Below are 13643 nucleotides of genomic sequence, written 5' to 3'. Positions count from 1 at the left end.
TGAGGACAAGGTGTGAGGCCCCAGGTCCAAGTCCTTCTTAATACAGCCCGACGTTCTTCCTGATGTGGCCCTTGTCTCTGCAGTCACCTTCATGGGGCCCCATGTCCCTCCCATCATGGCCCTGGTCCAGAACCCCCCTGACATAGACCTTGCCCCTCCCACCCTGCTGGGGCACAGTGCAGTGTTAACCATGACAGGCAAGCACCGCTAGGGCTGGCTCAGGTGGGCTGGGGCCCTTCCCTAGGGAGGCAGTCTTTGTGCCTGGGAGGAGGCACACACCTGCCTACTGTTCACCCAGGTGATTGGACACAGCAACTTTGGAACTATCCGTTCCACCACATGCGTTTACAAAGGTGAGACCGTGCTCCGCGATGGCCAGGGAGTTGGGAAGAAGTTTGAGAACCCAGGCCTGAGTCAGGAGGCAATCTTTGTCCACCTGTGAGGTCCTAGCCTCTGACTCAGCTCTTTCCAGGAAAATGGGTCTACGAGGTGCTCATCTCCTCCCAGGGGCTCATGCAGATTGGCTGGTGCACCATCAACTGCCGCTTCAATCAGGAGGTACGCATCAGGTGGGAGCGCCTCTCAGGGCAACCTTCTGCTGCAGGCGTTACCAGGGCTCGGGCAGCCCCTCAGACTGTACAGGGCCAGGGTCTGCTCAGGACCCTCCTTCTGGAGGAGGAATGTGCCCCATCCCTCCCAGGGCACCCCGCCTCTCCTCGGAGTATCAGCCCCCTTTTCTAAAAGCGTGTAGGTCCAAGGTAGGTGGCTGGTAGACTCTGGCCCTGCTGCTACCCCCGGGACCTCACAGTCAGCTCTTCTCTAGGAGGGGGTTGGAGATACACACAATTCCTACGCCTACGATGGCAACCGGGTACGCAAGTGGAACGTGACTACGACAAATTATGGCAAGGTGAGGGCCTAGCTCCTGTGGACCACCTTCCTGTGTCCATCCCCTCAGCTTGGCTGGAGCCACTGGGCAGCTGTGAGGGATCAGAGGGCACTGGTGGGGAGATGGGAACTTAGGTCCTCTGTACTTGTGGCCAGTCTCCCCCGGGTGGCAGTGGAGACAGAGCGGAAGGGGCAGAGTGGACAGGTTGCTGGGCTTCTGCCTGTCTGTAAGACTCCCTCCCCTGGGCAGGCATGGGCGGCGGGGGACATCGTGAGTTGCCTGATTGACCTGGATGATGGCACTCTATCCTTCTGCCTGTGAGTCTCCCACCTCTGTCCACAGGCCTGGCCTCCCACTCCCTATAAGGGGGCCAGGCTGAGTGTGGTAGCCTGAGGGTGGGCAGCCCCAAACAAACTGGCCCATCTTGGCCACATTCTTCTTAGTACTGATTTACAGGCTTGCCCTTCTGCTCCAGGAATGGTGTGTCACTGGGCACTGCATTTGAGAACCTATCCAGGGGCCTGGGCATGGCCTACTTCCCAGCCATCAGCCTCTCCTTCAAGGAGTCTGTGGCCTTCAACTTCGGCAGCCGCCCCTTGCGATATCCTTTTGGGAAGATGGCTGTGGGCTGCTTGGGAGCTCTTGGGGGAGCTGGGTGAGGGGCTCCCTGCCCTAGGACTTGTGTGGGCTGGTGGCAAGCCCTGGCTGCAACAAGGAGTGACTAGGTTGCAGCTTGAGGGGGTACCGAGGACAGCAGTCCTTGCAACAACCTTGTTAGGTGGGTATCATTATCTCCGTCTCTCAGATGAAGAACCTGAATCAGCAAGGGAAATTACAGTCCATGGAGAATAAGTGGGAGGGCTGTGGTGCAAAGCAGGCCGTCTGACTCCATGACCTTGCCCTAGAGCCCCAGGCCCCTCCTCAGGGGTCTTATTGGAGAGGGGCCAGGCATGTCTAGGTCATAGATCAGGCACTGCTGGCTTAACTCTTTGGCACCTACCCAGTGGCGGGCTACCGGCCCCTGCAGGACCCACCGAGGGCCGACCTGGTACGGGCACAGAGGTTGCTTGGCTGCTTCCGGGCAGTGCTTAGCATGGAGCTGGACCCTGTGGTGAGCCATGGTCTGGGTGGGCAAACTGGTGGCCTTGCACAGCCCTCTGCCCTTCACAGCTTCCTCTCCTCCCCCGCACACAGGAAGGACGGCTAGTGGAGAAGGAGAACTCCGAGTGGCAGTTGCAGGGCCAGCCCACCATCCTCCTGACGCTGGCCCACATCTTCCACCACTTTGCACCCCTTCTGGTGAGGGGACTCTCGGGAGGGCAGGAGGCAGTTTGTGGTAGATATGTCCGTGCTAGGGGCTGGGATGCTGAGGCGTGTGAGGCCCAGGACCATCACCTGGCAGGGGCCCACGTGATCAGAGCCCTCAGACCCCAAGGATAACACCCAAGGGAGGAGGAGACGCTTCCAGCTGAGGGTATCAGAGGATGTCCTAGAAAGAAATTCCATGGGGGAATGATGCCACAGGCCAAGGGACTTGCATGTGCAAAGCCCCAGAGAGGTGTGGACAGTGGCCCTTCTTATCCTTCAGTCAGACCCTGAAAAAGGGCTTATCTCTGTGTTGGGGTTGCTTGAGGGGTCCCAAGAGTCCATCTGTGCCTGTGGCCTGAGTCCTCAAGCATTATCTTGGCTACATGCCAGGCCAGGGTGCCCTGAGTGGGGCAGAAGGCCACCACCTCATCAGCGCCCACCCTCTGGTGCAGCGCATGGTGTACCTGGTGGAGGCTGTGCTCATGAACTTCCTGCTGGGCGTTGTGGAGGCAGGCACACCTGCAAAGGCACAGTTGGTGGTGCACCAGGTCCTCGACCTCCTGTGGCTCTTCATGGAGGTGAGGCCCTTGATCCGGGCTCCCTGGAGCTCAGGCCAGGATGTCAGGTTCTGCTGGGGTGGGGGATACAGGGAGAGGCTTGGAAAAGCCCCCAAGAATGGCAGCCCTGGAGCCTGCCCTCCGTGGTTGGTGCACAGCCTGGTGTCTCTCCCCCAGGACTATGAGGTACAGGATTGCCTCAAGCAGTTGATGATGTCCCTGCTACGGCTGTACCGGTTCTCACCCATTGTTCCAGACCTGGGGCTGCAGGTAGGAGCCCCGACCCTTCCCCTGTCCTGAGTGTCCTAGGCCTTGCCTCCCTTACTCTGAGCACCCTCTCCCCACAGATCCACTACCTGCGGCTCACTATCGCCATCCTGAGGCATCAGAAGTCCCGCAAGTTTCTACTTAGCAACGTCCTGTATCCTCCCCTTGCTGCCAGGCAGGCCAGCATGTGGTACCTCCCAGAATCAGCAGAGACCAGGGAAGGCAGTGGCCATCTAACCACTGGTTCCTAGGGAAGCTCCAGAAGCCCTGTGAGTCCTGCATCCCCAGGCCCAGCCCTCCCGGACACTTTCTCTACAGAGCAGGGAAAGTACAGCAAAGAACCCAGGCCCACGGGCCAGCCTGGCAGGGTTTCCAGATGGCTGCAGACACGGGCTACGTGGAGGTGCAGGGGCCACCAGAGCCTGCTCTTTTCCGCCAAAGCACTGCATTCTTATCCACAGTCCACGGCGAGGGTTCCTACAAGACCATTAGGGAGGCAGCTCTTCCTTTCTTCTCCGAAAAGCTGAAACCTGTACAAGGAGGAGGGAGAGCCTAGCTTTAGGCCACTGGCTGGGAAGCCAGTGCTGTCACCCGTCTTCTGAGTCTGGGATTTTCCAGCCTCAAGGAGGCAGAAACAAAGCTGGGAGACACAAAGGCCCAGAGTTGGGGCCGGGGAGAAGCCACCAGGCCTGCTCACCAGCCTGTACCCCAGTCATCTGTTCTCATGATAGGCCTTTCTTGTCCACTTGGTGTGTATCGGGCCTGGTGGCCTGGGAGACAGCATGTAGCAACAATGGCACTTTTGGGGGTGGAGAGCTGTGGTGGGCACACCTGCAGTGTGGTGTTCGGGAGAGCTGATGAGAGAGGACAGAGGAAGGTGTACAGGGCCCCTTTGGTGAACAGAGCTCTGCCTTAACGACCACCAGCTTCGATGTGCTCCGGTCCGTTGTATTCTTTTACATCAAGAGCCCCCTGCGTGTAGAGGAGGCCGGCCTGCAGGAGCTCATTCCTACCACCTGGTGGCCGCACCGCTCCAGCAGAGAGGTGGGCAACCCCAGGTGGGCGGGCAGTGGGCATAGTGAGGGCTGGTCCAGGGTGTCTGAGCTACCTGGCTCTTAGCATGTGAAACTCCTGCCCCAGTTCTGGTCCCTGGAGTTGTGGGGGTGAGAGTGGGGTCTTCTGTCTGAAGTAGGCCTGGGTGAGCCCTGCTATCCCACCCCCATCCCTGCCCAGGGCAAAGAGAGCAAGGAGGTGAGGGAAGAGACTGCAGAGGAGCGGCTGCGGCGGCGTGCCTATGAACGGGGCTGCCAAAGGCTCAAGAAGCGTATCGAAGGTTGGCTCCCCGACTCAGGCACTGGGTAGGGGTGGACGGGGATACATGCACGTATGTCCCTGGGGCACTAGGTTGGGTTCAGGAAGCCCTGATGGTGGAGCCCCAACCAAGCCTGCTACTCCCTGTCCAATCCCTGAGAGCAAGGCCCAGCCTGAGGAGGGCTCAGCACCACGTCCCTTCTTCTCCTCCATCCCCCAGTGGTAGAAGAGCTACAGGTCCAGATCCTGAAACTGCTGTTGAACAATAAAGATGACAATGGGGTGAGTGGCCCCCTAGACCCCTGTTTGGGTCCCTGGTGGGGAGGGGTGCTATGTTGGACCCCAAGGCCCAGAGGACAGAGGCTGGCTCATGTTCCCATGGCAGGGCCTAGGGTCAGGTATGGTACTGAGCTTCCTCATTCTCAGCTCATCACTCATCGCAGCCTTGTTTTTCCTTCCCTGGAAGGGTGAAGCTTCCAGGTACATCTTCCTGACCAAGTTCCGAAAGTTTCTGCAGGAGAACGCTAGTGGCCGGGGGGTAGGTGCCCACCTGGCCAGACTCTGGCTGTGTTGCAGGGTCCAGGTCTCTGGCTTCTGGCCCCTTTCAGCCTGCCTCATTCCTGCCCAGCCTTGCAGCCCTTTGCTCCCTGCTCAGCCCAGGACCCTGGGGCAGGGCAATGGGTAAGGAGGGGGCTGGGCTCTGGGCTGGCACAAATCATGTCTTATGCCCTGTGCCCACAGAACGTGCCTATGCTCTGCCCTCCTGAGTACATGGTCTGCTTCTTGCACCGGCTGATCTCTGCCCTGCGCTACTACTGGGACGAATACAAGGCTTCGAACCCCCGCGCTTCCTTCAGTGAAGGTGAGTGGGGCTGGAGCCTTAGGTCAGCAAGGCCAGGCAGAGCCAGGCTTAGGGCAGCCCCTAGTATTGGTGTGGAGTAGGGGGGATGGTCCAAGCTCCTACCCCGCTGAGGCCCACCCCACCTATAGGCAGCCTCCCCACTGGGCCAGCAGGAGCCCACCTTCACACTGACTGTCCTCAGAGGCTCTGCCCCTCTGGGCTCCCTGCCTCAGTCCTAGCCCACCCAGCCGTTTGAGCAGCCCTTTGTACGAGCTGCCTTGGATGGGTTCCAGGGCGTTGGGGAGCCCTATTTTTATATAAGATGGAACCCCCAAGAGTCAGCAGGAGCCTCACCTGCCCTGGATTGGGGGATATTCCACAGGGCTGGGTCAGGACTCTCTCTCTTCTCCCGAGTGACCAGCAGCCAGTAATGTGCCCTTCATCCCAAGTTGTGCAGTTGTGGGCACTGACCTGAAAATTGTGGGGGAGGCGGAGCTGGGCTCCGACTACACTGTCTGCCTGCGCAGGTGGGTGGCCAAGGCCAGGGGGCCGCAGCTGTGCTAGGCAAGAGTGGAGGGGAGGTCTCTGGGAGCATCCTTATGCTGGGCCTGGATTGTTGACCTGGGCTTCTAACTCCTCGCAGAGGCCTACATCCCACCTCAGGTCTTCTATAATGGCAAGGTGGACTACTTCGACCTGCAGCGTCTGGGGGGCCTCCTTTCGCACCTTCGGAAAACCCTCAAAGGTACGCGCAGGTCTGGGGTGAGTGCGGGTGCTGAGCTATCGTGTGCCCACCAGAGGGCGCCCAAGGCTCTCCAGCTGCTAGAGAGGGGAGATGCTAACCAGCATCTCCCTGCCTGCGGTCTTGGGTCCACCATGCCCTTCCTGGAGCAGCCACCACAGCAGAAGGCTGGGGGCCCTGTAATGAAATAAGGGGGCAGGTATGTTGCAGAGGGGAGACTCTGGGATCCTGGTGGGGGTGCAGGTGCTGCCTGCTCTGCCTTCACGGGTGAGCACAGTTGCCCAGTGAAAAGGGCAGATGACATAGCGTCAGCAAAGGCAGGGACGTAGGCACAGCCCCACGTGGCCTGGAGATGGAAAGCAGTTGGTGTGCTGTTGTAGAAGACGAGGCAGGGGTGGTGGGAAGGCTACGGGTCTCCAGGTGGAGTCTCAGGGCCTTGCAGGCCACACAGCAGATGTGGACTTACCCCAGGACCAGGGACTGCAATAGAGGAGTCTGCATTTTGTTTTTTCAAATAATATTTTATTGTATTTTTGGTGAAATCTTACACAGCAAATTAGGTTCCCCTTTAACAATTTCTTCATAATTTGCTCAGTGACATTGGTTACATTTTTCAGTGTGTCAGCCTTCTCATTATTTCCATTCTGGTTGTTCAGTTTCCAGTGACCTAGTTTCCCTGCTCCCTTGTCTTCTCTTCTTTGCTTTAGAGTAAACGTTGACCGTTTGGTCTCATATAGATAATGTTTTAAAGGAGCATAGTACTCGGGTGATACCGTTTATTGTATGAGGGAGTCTGCATTTTAGGAAGCTCCCTCTGACAACTGTAGTGTGGAGAATGGGCACCAGCAGGGAGAGGGACTGCATGATGCGGCTGAGGTGACAAGTTCAGTGTTGGATTCAGTGTGATTGAGGTGCCCAGGGACACAGCTAGGAGCGAGGCCCGGACTATAGGCAGAGGTGGTTTGATCAGCTGTCAGCATAGAGTTGGGCACAGACCTGGTTAAGGCCCAGCTCTCTGGGGAGTGTGCGGAGGGAGCCGAGCACCCTGGGATCTCCTTTTGTTTATGGGACAGACAAAGGAGGGAGACATAGGGGAGGCCCTGGAGAATGTGAGGCCACGGGCACCAGTGACGGGCTGTCAGGAGGTTTGTGGTTGGAAATGCCTCCTGCTGAGGAGGAACTGTGAGACTCGGGGCCCCTGAGCTGCAGAGTAAAGGCTGGACTGGAGGGGTGCGGGGCAGGCACAGTGGTCAGCGGGCCCTGCAAGGCCTCCTGCCCACCAGCTGATACTTCCCTGCTGTCCTAGAAAGTTCCATCCGGTGGCCCTCGCCCCTCTCCTGGCCTGAGGACCTCCTGCCTTTCTCCCTAGATGACCTTGCTTCCAAGGCCAACATCCTGATCGACCCCCTGGAGCTCCAGGCGGCCACCATGGATGACTTGGATGAGGATGAGGAGCCAGCCCCAGCTGCGGCCCAGGTGCCGCGGTAGGGGCAGGTGGGGGGCTTCGTGTGGGGCTTCTCCTCTGTCATGTGGGCAGGGGTATCACACAAGACCATCTCCACCTCCATGCAGGCAAGGAATGTCCCTCCAGACAGGTTCCCTTGGCTGTGGGTGGAGACAAGAGCCCCCCCACCCAGCCCCACGGATCAGGGGAGGCTTGAGTGGGTCCTGGTCTTGGGGAGCTGAGTGGCCTCTGGCCTCCTCTCTCTACCGCAGCGCCCCATGCAGGCCCTACCCATGGGGGGGGCACTGCCCCTGCCCCGGCCCGGCTGGCTCAGTTCCCCAACCCTGGGCCGAGCCAACCGCTTCCTCAGCACAGCGGCTGTGAGCCTCATGACCCCACGGCGGCCTCTGAGTGCCATGGAGAAAGTGAAGGTCCGAACGCTGAGCGTGGAGCAGAGGACCCGTGAGGACAGTAGGTGCCAGACGGGGCCTAGCAGAGCACTGAAGGACCCTTGTACTGAGTTCAACCCCCGACCCTAGGCAAAGCCAAGGTACATTCCGTGCCCTTCCGGCCCTGTGGCCTGGCAGTATCTCAAGGGCACGGGAAGCACATTCTGAGGGTAGGAAATCGATGTTACAGAAATAGGTCCTAGAGTTGCCAGGCCTTGTCCTGCCCCCATGCTCTCCCTGCAGGTCCCTCCTTGGGCACAGGAATGGGGAGAGTGGATTCCCCTTTACTGTGAGGCTCATCCTGGTCCCTCAGGCCTAAGAGAGAGCTGAGATAGCCCCGGCCCTGACCCTGCCCTTCTCCCACCCCTCAGTCGAGGGTAGCCACTGGAATGAAGGCCTCCTGCTGGGGCGGCCACCTGAGGAACCAGAGCAGCCCCTCACTGAGAACTCACTGCTGGAAATCCTTGACGGTGCCATCATGATGTATAATCTCAGCGTCCACCAGCAGCTGGGCAAGGTCTTGCACCCTGGTCAACTACACACTTGTGGGAGGGTTCTGCTTGCCCAGATACGTGTGTGCACGCATGTGTGTACCTACACGTGCACATGTGTCTGCAGGGGTGCTGCGTGTGCCTGTGGCTCAGTAAGATTAGTTCTTGCTGACGCTGTTCAGGCCTGACCTGGTTGACTTGTGGGAGGGGAGGTGCCCTGGGCCTGAGGTCGGGTGCTTGGCAGGACTGGGGTCCAGACTGGCTCTGGAGGAGCCTGAGTGAGGTGCTACCAAGGGTTATCCTGGATGTGTGGTGCCCAATGCTCTAGATGGTGGGCGTGTCTGATGATGTCAACGAGTATGCGATGGCTCTGAGGGACACGGAAGACAAACTCCGCCGGTGCCCCAAGGGAGTAAGTCCTGAATATGCAGGTGGGCCTTTGGGGATGAGGGGAGAGGCAGCTTGCCCACTCAGGGTCCGCAGGGCAGCCCACAAAGGAACTCTGTGCTGCCTTGGCCCTGCCTCTGGGGACTGGCCCAGCATTCTTTGTCCCCACCCCCGCCCTGACCACACCACGAGTCAGTGAAGGGCTGGCAGCAGGGCCTGGCACGGCCTCAGCCCCATCAAGCTGCTGCAGCCAAGGTGCCCCCAGTCCGTTAAGTGCTGATGCACACCCACTCTCCTCATCAATAATGGATTCGACCCTGAGTGCTGCCTAGGCCGCCGCTTGCAGATTCAGCAGGAAGCAAGGCCTGGCTCCTCGCACACACTGGATCCCCTCTGCTGTGGCTGTCCCAGCCTGGGGAGTGGGGCCAGGCAGGCCCAGTCCGTGCTTCCCTGGCAGCCCCACCTGCCCCCACCTGTGGGCAGAGCCGTGGGCCCGGCCCAGGCGAGAACAGCCACTGGAGCTGCACTTGGGGCATTGAGTCCCAGGGTGCCTGGCTCGGGCCTTAGGACCCCCAGCTGGGTCTCACTTCCACCCCCTGAGGAGACGCCTATGCCCTGTTCTGAGGCTTGCCCAGGCTCACTGGCGGGTCAGTGGCAAAACAGGGTTTTGAAGAGTGGAGCCCCGGTCTCCCAAGCCCTTGCCTGCTCCAGGCACCAGCAGAGCCTCCCTCCCAAGACTGGCAGTGTGATGACAGACCTCAGGCCTGGGGGAACGGAGCTGGTGTATGGGGCTGTGTCCTAATTGTCTTCTCCCCTGGTGTGGCAGAGGAAGGACATCCTTGCAGAGCTGTCTAAGAGCCAGAAGGTTTTCTCGGAAAAGCTGGACCACCTGAGCCGCCGTCTTGCCTGGGTCCATGCCACTCTCTATTCCCAGGTGCCTAGGTGTGGCCTTGGCCCGTGGTTACTCCCCTTCCCAGCCGTACATTCTGGACCACATGTGACTGGCCAGTGGGGTTGGGCAGGGCCCCCAGCTGCTCCCTGCCCTGGCTCACATGCCCCTCCCTCATCCCTCACACTCCCCCCCAGCTCCATGCCCCTTCCTCTGTAACTGTTATGCCCCATGGACTTGAAGTGGTGCCATTTTTAGACCCTGGGTTCCCCTTCAGCTCCTAAATCCTTCCTTTGAGGAACAGGATCTGCCCTCTCCCCTGCCCCCGCTTCCAGTTCCTTGGTCCATCCTCCTCTCCCTGGGCCTCACTCCGTGTCTGAGTCTGCTTCTCTCTGACACACCTCCCACCCTCCAGGCCACTGTCTTGTTCCTCTCCTCACGCACTCATTCACTCACTCATTCATTCAACAATGTGTGCCTGAAGCCTAGAGAATGGCAGGTGCCATCGTGGGCACTAAGACACTGGTTAACCGGAAAGAGGAGCCTCAGGCTTCCCAGGGCACTTGGCCTCCTGGGATAGGCAGATGGCCAGACAGTGCACTCCCACTGTGACCGTGCTTTGCCCCCAGGCTCTAGACCCCCAAGTCCTTGTTGCCCCTTCCACCCTGCCTGGGGCCTCTTCCCACCAGTGATGTCCTATGGTTCTTCTGGGTGTTCTGTGTCAGCACATCTGCCTCTCTTGGGCCTGCTCCTCCCCCAGAACTGGGTGATCAAGGCCTGGGGCGGCCCCATCTCCAGCCTGCCGTCTTCTGCTTGGGTTTCTCGTCTCAGCCTTCTTCTGTGTCTTCAGTGCGCACTCTACTGCCTTCTTCTCATCCAGTTTCTCCCATCAAAGGGAAAAGCCCTCAAGGCCTTTCCTTGACTGTGTCTGCTTACAGCTACCACTGTCTCCTCCCTTCTCTGTTCACATCTTGAAGGAGCTGTGTCTTAGCTCCCATCCCCTCACGCTCAGCCCAGCATAGGCTTCTCAGTCTTCTAGGATAGTCTCGCCATGGTCTCTAATGACCTTCTTGTTTCCTCCTTGTGAGCACATCCCCGTCCTCATCGTGTTGGTCCTTTGGTGGCATCTGTCCCCTTCCTCAGACTCCGCCTTCTGTGGTAGCAGGCTCCTGCTGGGGCCCTCTGGGCTTCCTGGCACACCCTGACCTGGTGTGAAGTCCGGATGCTCTGGCTCCATGTCAAGAGATGCATATGCCTTGGGTCTGGGCGAGGGCCCGGGGCCTCATGCTGGTTGGCAACCCCTCCTGTGCCCTTTGGTGTCATCTTGACACAGGCTGTCTGAGAACATGGGAACCCCACCACACTGTGGGGGAGATTTTGCCCGTTTTTCTATGGCAGCTATGCCACCAGAGGCCACTCCCCCACTCACCTTTTCCTTTGAGCTCCAGACCCAAATTTTTTTCTGCCTTCTCACCACCACATTTTTGGGAGCATCTCCAGGCACCTCATGCTCCACGTGTCCTGAGCCACACTCCCCCTCCGCTCTGTGCCAGGCCTGCTTCTCCAGCACCTGCAACCTCCATGGAGGCTCCACTACTCCCAGAAACATGGGCCCCATTCTTGGCATTCCCATCAGTGCAGCCTGGAGGGGGCCATGGCTTCCTAACTGTCCTGCCCCACTTGCCCTGCAGCTCCTCTGCACTTGATAGCGTTCACACTCTTCTGGGCATGTCATCCTTTGCTTACCAACTTCTGTACTTTACAAAATACAAACCCAGGGTCAGGTGAGTCACAGTGCTGCCCTCTGCAGGCCAGACACCTCTGCCTCCCCACCCACAGGCCTCCCCAGGCCCCAGCAACACAGGCTTTCGTGCCCACCAAGTGTTCCTTGCCCCAGCCTGAGCTGTTGCTCCCACTTCCTGGAATCCAGGTCTCAGCTCTGATGTCATATTTGTGAGGAGGCCTTTCCTGACCTCTAGACCAGGTCATGCCCCCTGTGACCCTCCACATGTGCCCCCACAGGAGAAGATGCTGGACATTTACTGGCTGTTGCGCGTCTGCCTACGGACCATTGAGCATGGCGACCGCACAGGCCCTCTCTTTGCCTTCATGCCTGAGTTCTACCTGAACGTGGCCATAAACAGCTACAGCGCCCTCAAGAATTACTTTGGCCCTGTGCACAGCATGGAGGAGCTTCCAGGTGATGGGGTCACTTGGGCTGGGAGGGGACAGAATAGGCGGCCTTTGTCATGAGCTCTTGGATCCCTGGTCTGAGCCATCCATAGCCCAGCAGCGCCCATCCACGTTGGGGGGGATGAGACAGCCCCTACTCCTTTTGGCCTGTGTTAGACAAACATTTGCAAAAGCCGTACATGGCAAACCCTGCCCTGGGACCAGCAGCCACAGAACCAGCGGTCCCTCATAGTGCTGAGAGGGAAGCAGACAACATGGACCATGGGGTAGGGACCCTCTGCTTTCACTCCCTTCCTGCGGCTCCAGGAACCAGCTGGCCCCTGGCCCTGCTACCCTGGCACTGGCCACGATCTGTGGCCGCTTTTGTGGGGCAGAGTGGTTTATGTCTGTAAATCACAGTAGGTTTCTTGAAGACTACTGATTCCAGGCTGGGCTTTTTGGTTTATGTTTGGATCCGGGTGTGGGCTGCCAGGCCTCTGGTCTGACCCCCTGCCCCACCCCAGGCCCAGGTGCAGGCTTTGTCCCCAAAGACGGAGCTGTGGGGGACCAAGGGGCCTTGACTGCTGGGTCTTCAAGTGTGTGTGCTGAGATGGGTTTGCACTCAGGTCAGGACTCTGGCCAGGACCTCCCCCTACCCCCCACAGTGAGTTTGTGCCATAGTCCCTCACCAACTGCCAGTGAGTGCCATGCCCAGTGTTCCCAGACACCAGCCCAGGCCCAGACTGGCCCTTGGAGCCTGCTGCCCAAGTCTACCCACCCTGCCAAGGGACAGGCCTGCCTCTGGAGCCCCGCCTGTGGCCAACAGCTTCCACTACCCCACCTACCCTGCAGGCTATGAAGAGACCCTGACCCGCCTGGCCGCCATCCTTGCCAAACATTTTGCTGACACACGCATCGTAGGCACTGGTGAGGCACCCTACAGTGGGCCAGGGGGATTGGGCAGGATGTCACCTCTGGCTGGGTGGGCATGAGGCATGGGGGCCGGGGCCCATGCTAGGCACCTACTGAGGCATGACTTCTCCCAGCAGACATCCGTGACTCGCTGATGCAGGCCCTGGCCAGCTATGTGTGTTACCCACACTCCCTGCGGGCCGTGGAGCGGATCCCTGAGGAGCAGTGAGTGGAGCTGGGGTGGGGGGCATGCACCTGCCCTGCACAGCACCACAACCAGCCTCACCCTTTGCTCACCACCCTTTGCCCTCACAGGCGCATCGCCATGGTGAGGAATCTCCTGGCACCCTACGAGCAGCGGCCCTGGGCCCAGACCAACTGGATCCTGGTGCGGCTCTGGAGGGTAAGCTTGACTGGAGAAGTGGTGGCTAAAGCTGGCTGGAGGAAGGAGTTGTCCTGCCCCACTGACCCCCCACTGGCCCCACCCTCAGGGCTGTGGGTTCGGGTACCGCTATACACGGCTGCCACACCTGCTGAAAACCAAACCTGAGGACGCCAATCTGCCCAGCCTCCAGAGTGAGTATCCGGTCGGGCAGCTCCTCACCCACCGTGCTAGGGTTCTCTCAGACTCACCCACTTCTTCCAGCTGGACCCAAAACTCACTGACACTCTGGGACTACACCCCTTCGTGGGCCAGGGTAGTGTGGGGGACAGAGTGCCATCCTGTGTGTGCCTTTGGGCCCAAGTGCTCTGTGTGGGTCACAGTGGCAAGGGCAGCATCTTCCCAGGCTCATGCAGGGTGAGGATCCTGTCCCTTGCTCACTGAGCCACCTCCCCGACCTCCAGCCTTATCCCAGCACCATGTCGACCTAAGTCGGGGGGCGGGGCACGGACTAGGGGTCAGTCAGGCCTCAGGTGGTATCCATGAGGTTTTCTAGAAGCAGGCCCATTTGGTTGGGAGCGGGTACTGTGCTGTCCTGGGGC

The 13643-nt window shown here is 59.4% G+C and overlaps 1 protein-coding gene across 12 annotated transcripts in view; it reads left to right on the top strand.

Annotated features, from left to right (window-relative positions):
* Positions 1-13643, top strand: part of RNF123 (ring finger protein 123) — a 30391-nt gene that overhangs the window by 10375 nt on the left and 6373 nt on the right. For 5 of the 12 annotated variants that reach the window (XM_023547707.2, XM_023547704.2, XM_023547706.2 and 2 more), the window contains 27 exons: positions 299-353; positions 473-558; positions 824-910; positions 1139-1206; positions 1365-1490; positions 1886-2000; positions 2084-2188; positions 2650-2775; positions 2932-3024; positions 3102-3175; positions 3948-4065; positions 4255-4354; positions 4553-4614; positions 4799-4870; positions 5074-5194; positions 5817-5918; positions 7285-7391; positions 7632-7830; positions 8180-8325; positions 8628-8711; positions 9513-9620; positions 11598-11775; positions 12272-12373; positions 12600-12674; positions 12794-12884; positions 12975-13062; positions 13151-13235. In XM_023547707.2, coding sequence (XP_023403475.2) covers positions 299-353; positions 473-558; positions 824-910; positions 1139-1206; positions 1365-1490; positions 1886-2000; positions 2084-2188; positions 2650-2775; positions 2932-3024; positions 3102-3175; positions 3948-4065; positions 4255-4354; positions 4553-4614; positions 4799-4870; positions 5074-5194; positions 5817-5918; positions 7285-7391; positions 7632-7830; positions 8180-8325; positions 8628-8711; positions 9513-9620; positions 11598-11775; positions 12272-12373; positions 12600-12674; positions 12794-12884; positions 12975-13062; positions 13151-13235 — 2773 coding nt within the window. Of the gene's footprint in view, positions 1-298; positions 354-472; positions 570-823; positions 911-1138; positions 1207-1345; positions 1491-1885; positions 2001-2083; positions 2189-2649; positions 2776-2931; positions 3025-3101; positions 3176-3947; positions 4066-4254; positions 4355-4552; positions 4615-4798; positions 4871-5073; positions 5195-5816; positions 5919-7284; positions 7392-7631; positions 7831-8179; positions 8326-8627; positions 8712-9512; positions 9621-11597; positions 11776-12271; positions 12374-12599; positions 12675-12793; positions 12885-12974; positions 13063-13150; positions 13236-13643 lie in introns of those variants that run through there. The other 7 variants (XM_023547708.2, XM_023547712.2, XM_023547711.2 and 4 more) reach the window with 7 other exon arrangements.

This window comes from Loxodonta africana, chromosome 22 (assembly GCF_030014295.1).
Source record: "Loxodonta africana isolate mLoxAfr1 chromosome 22, mLoxAfr1.hap2, whole genome shotgun sequence".
NCBI classification, from domain to species: domain Eukaryota; kingdom Metazoa; phylum Chordata; class Mammalia; order Proboscidea; family Elephantidae; genus Loxodonta; species Loxodonta africana.
This window is presented reverse-complemented; position numbering and strand designations above follow the sequence as displayed.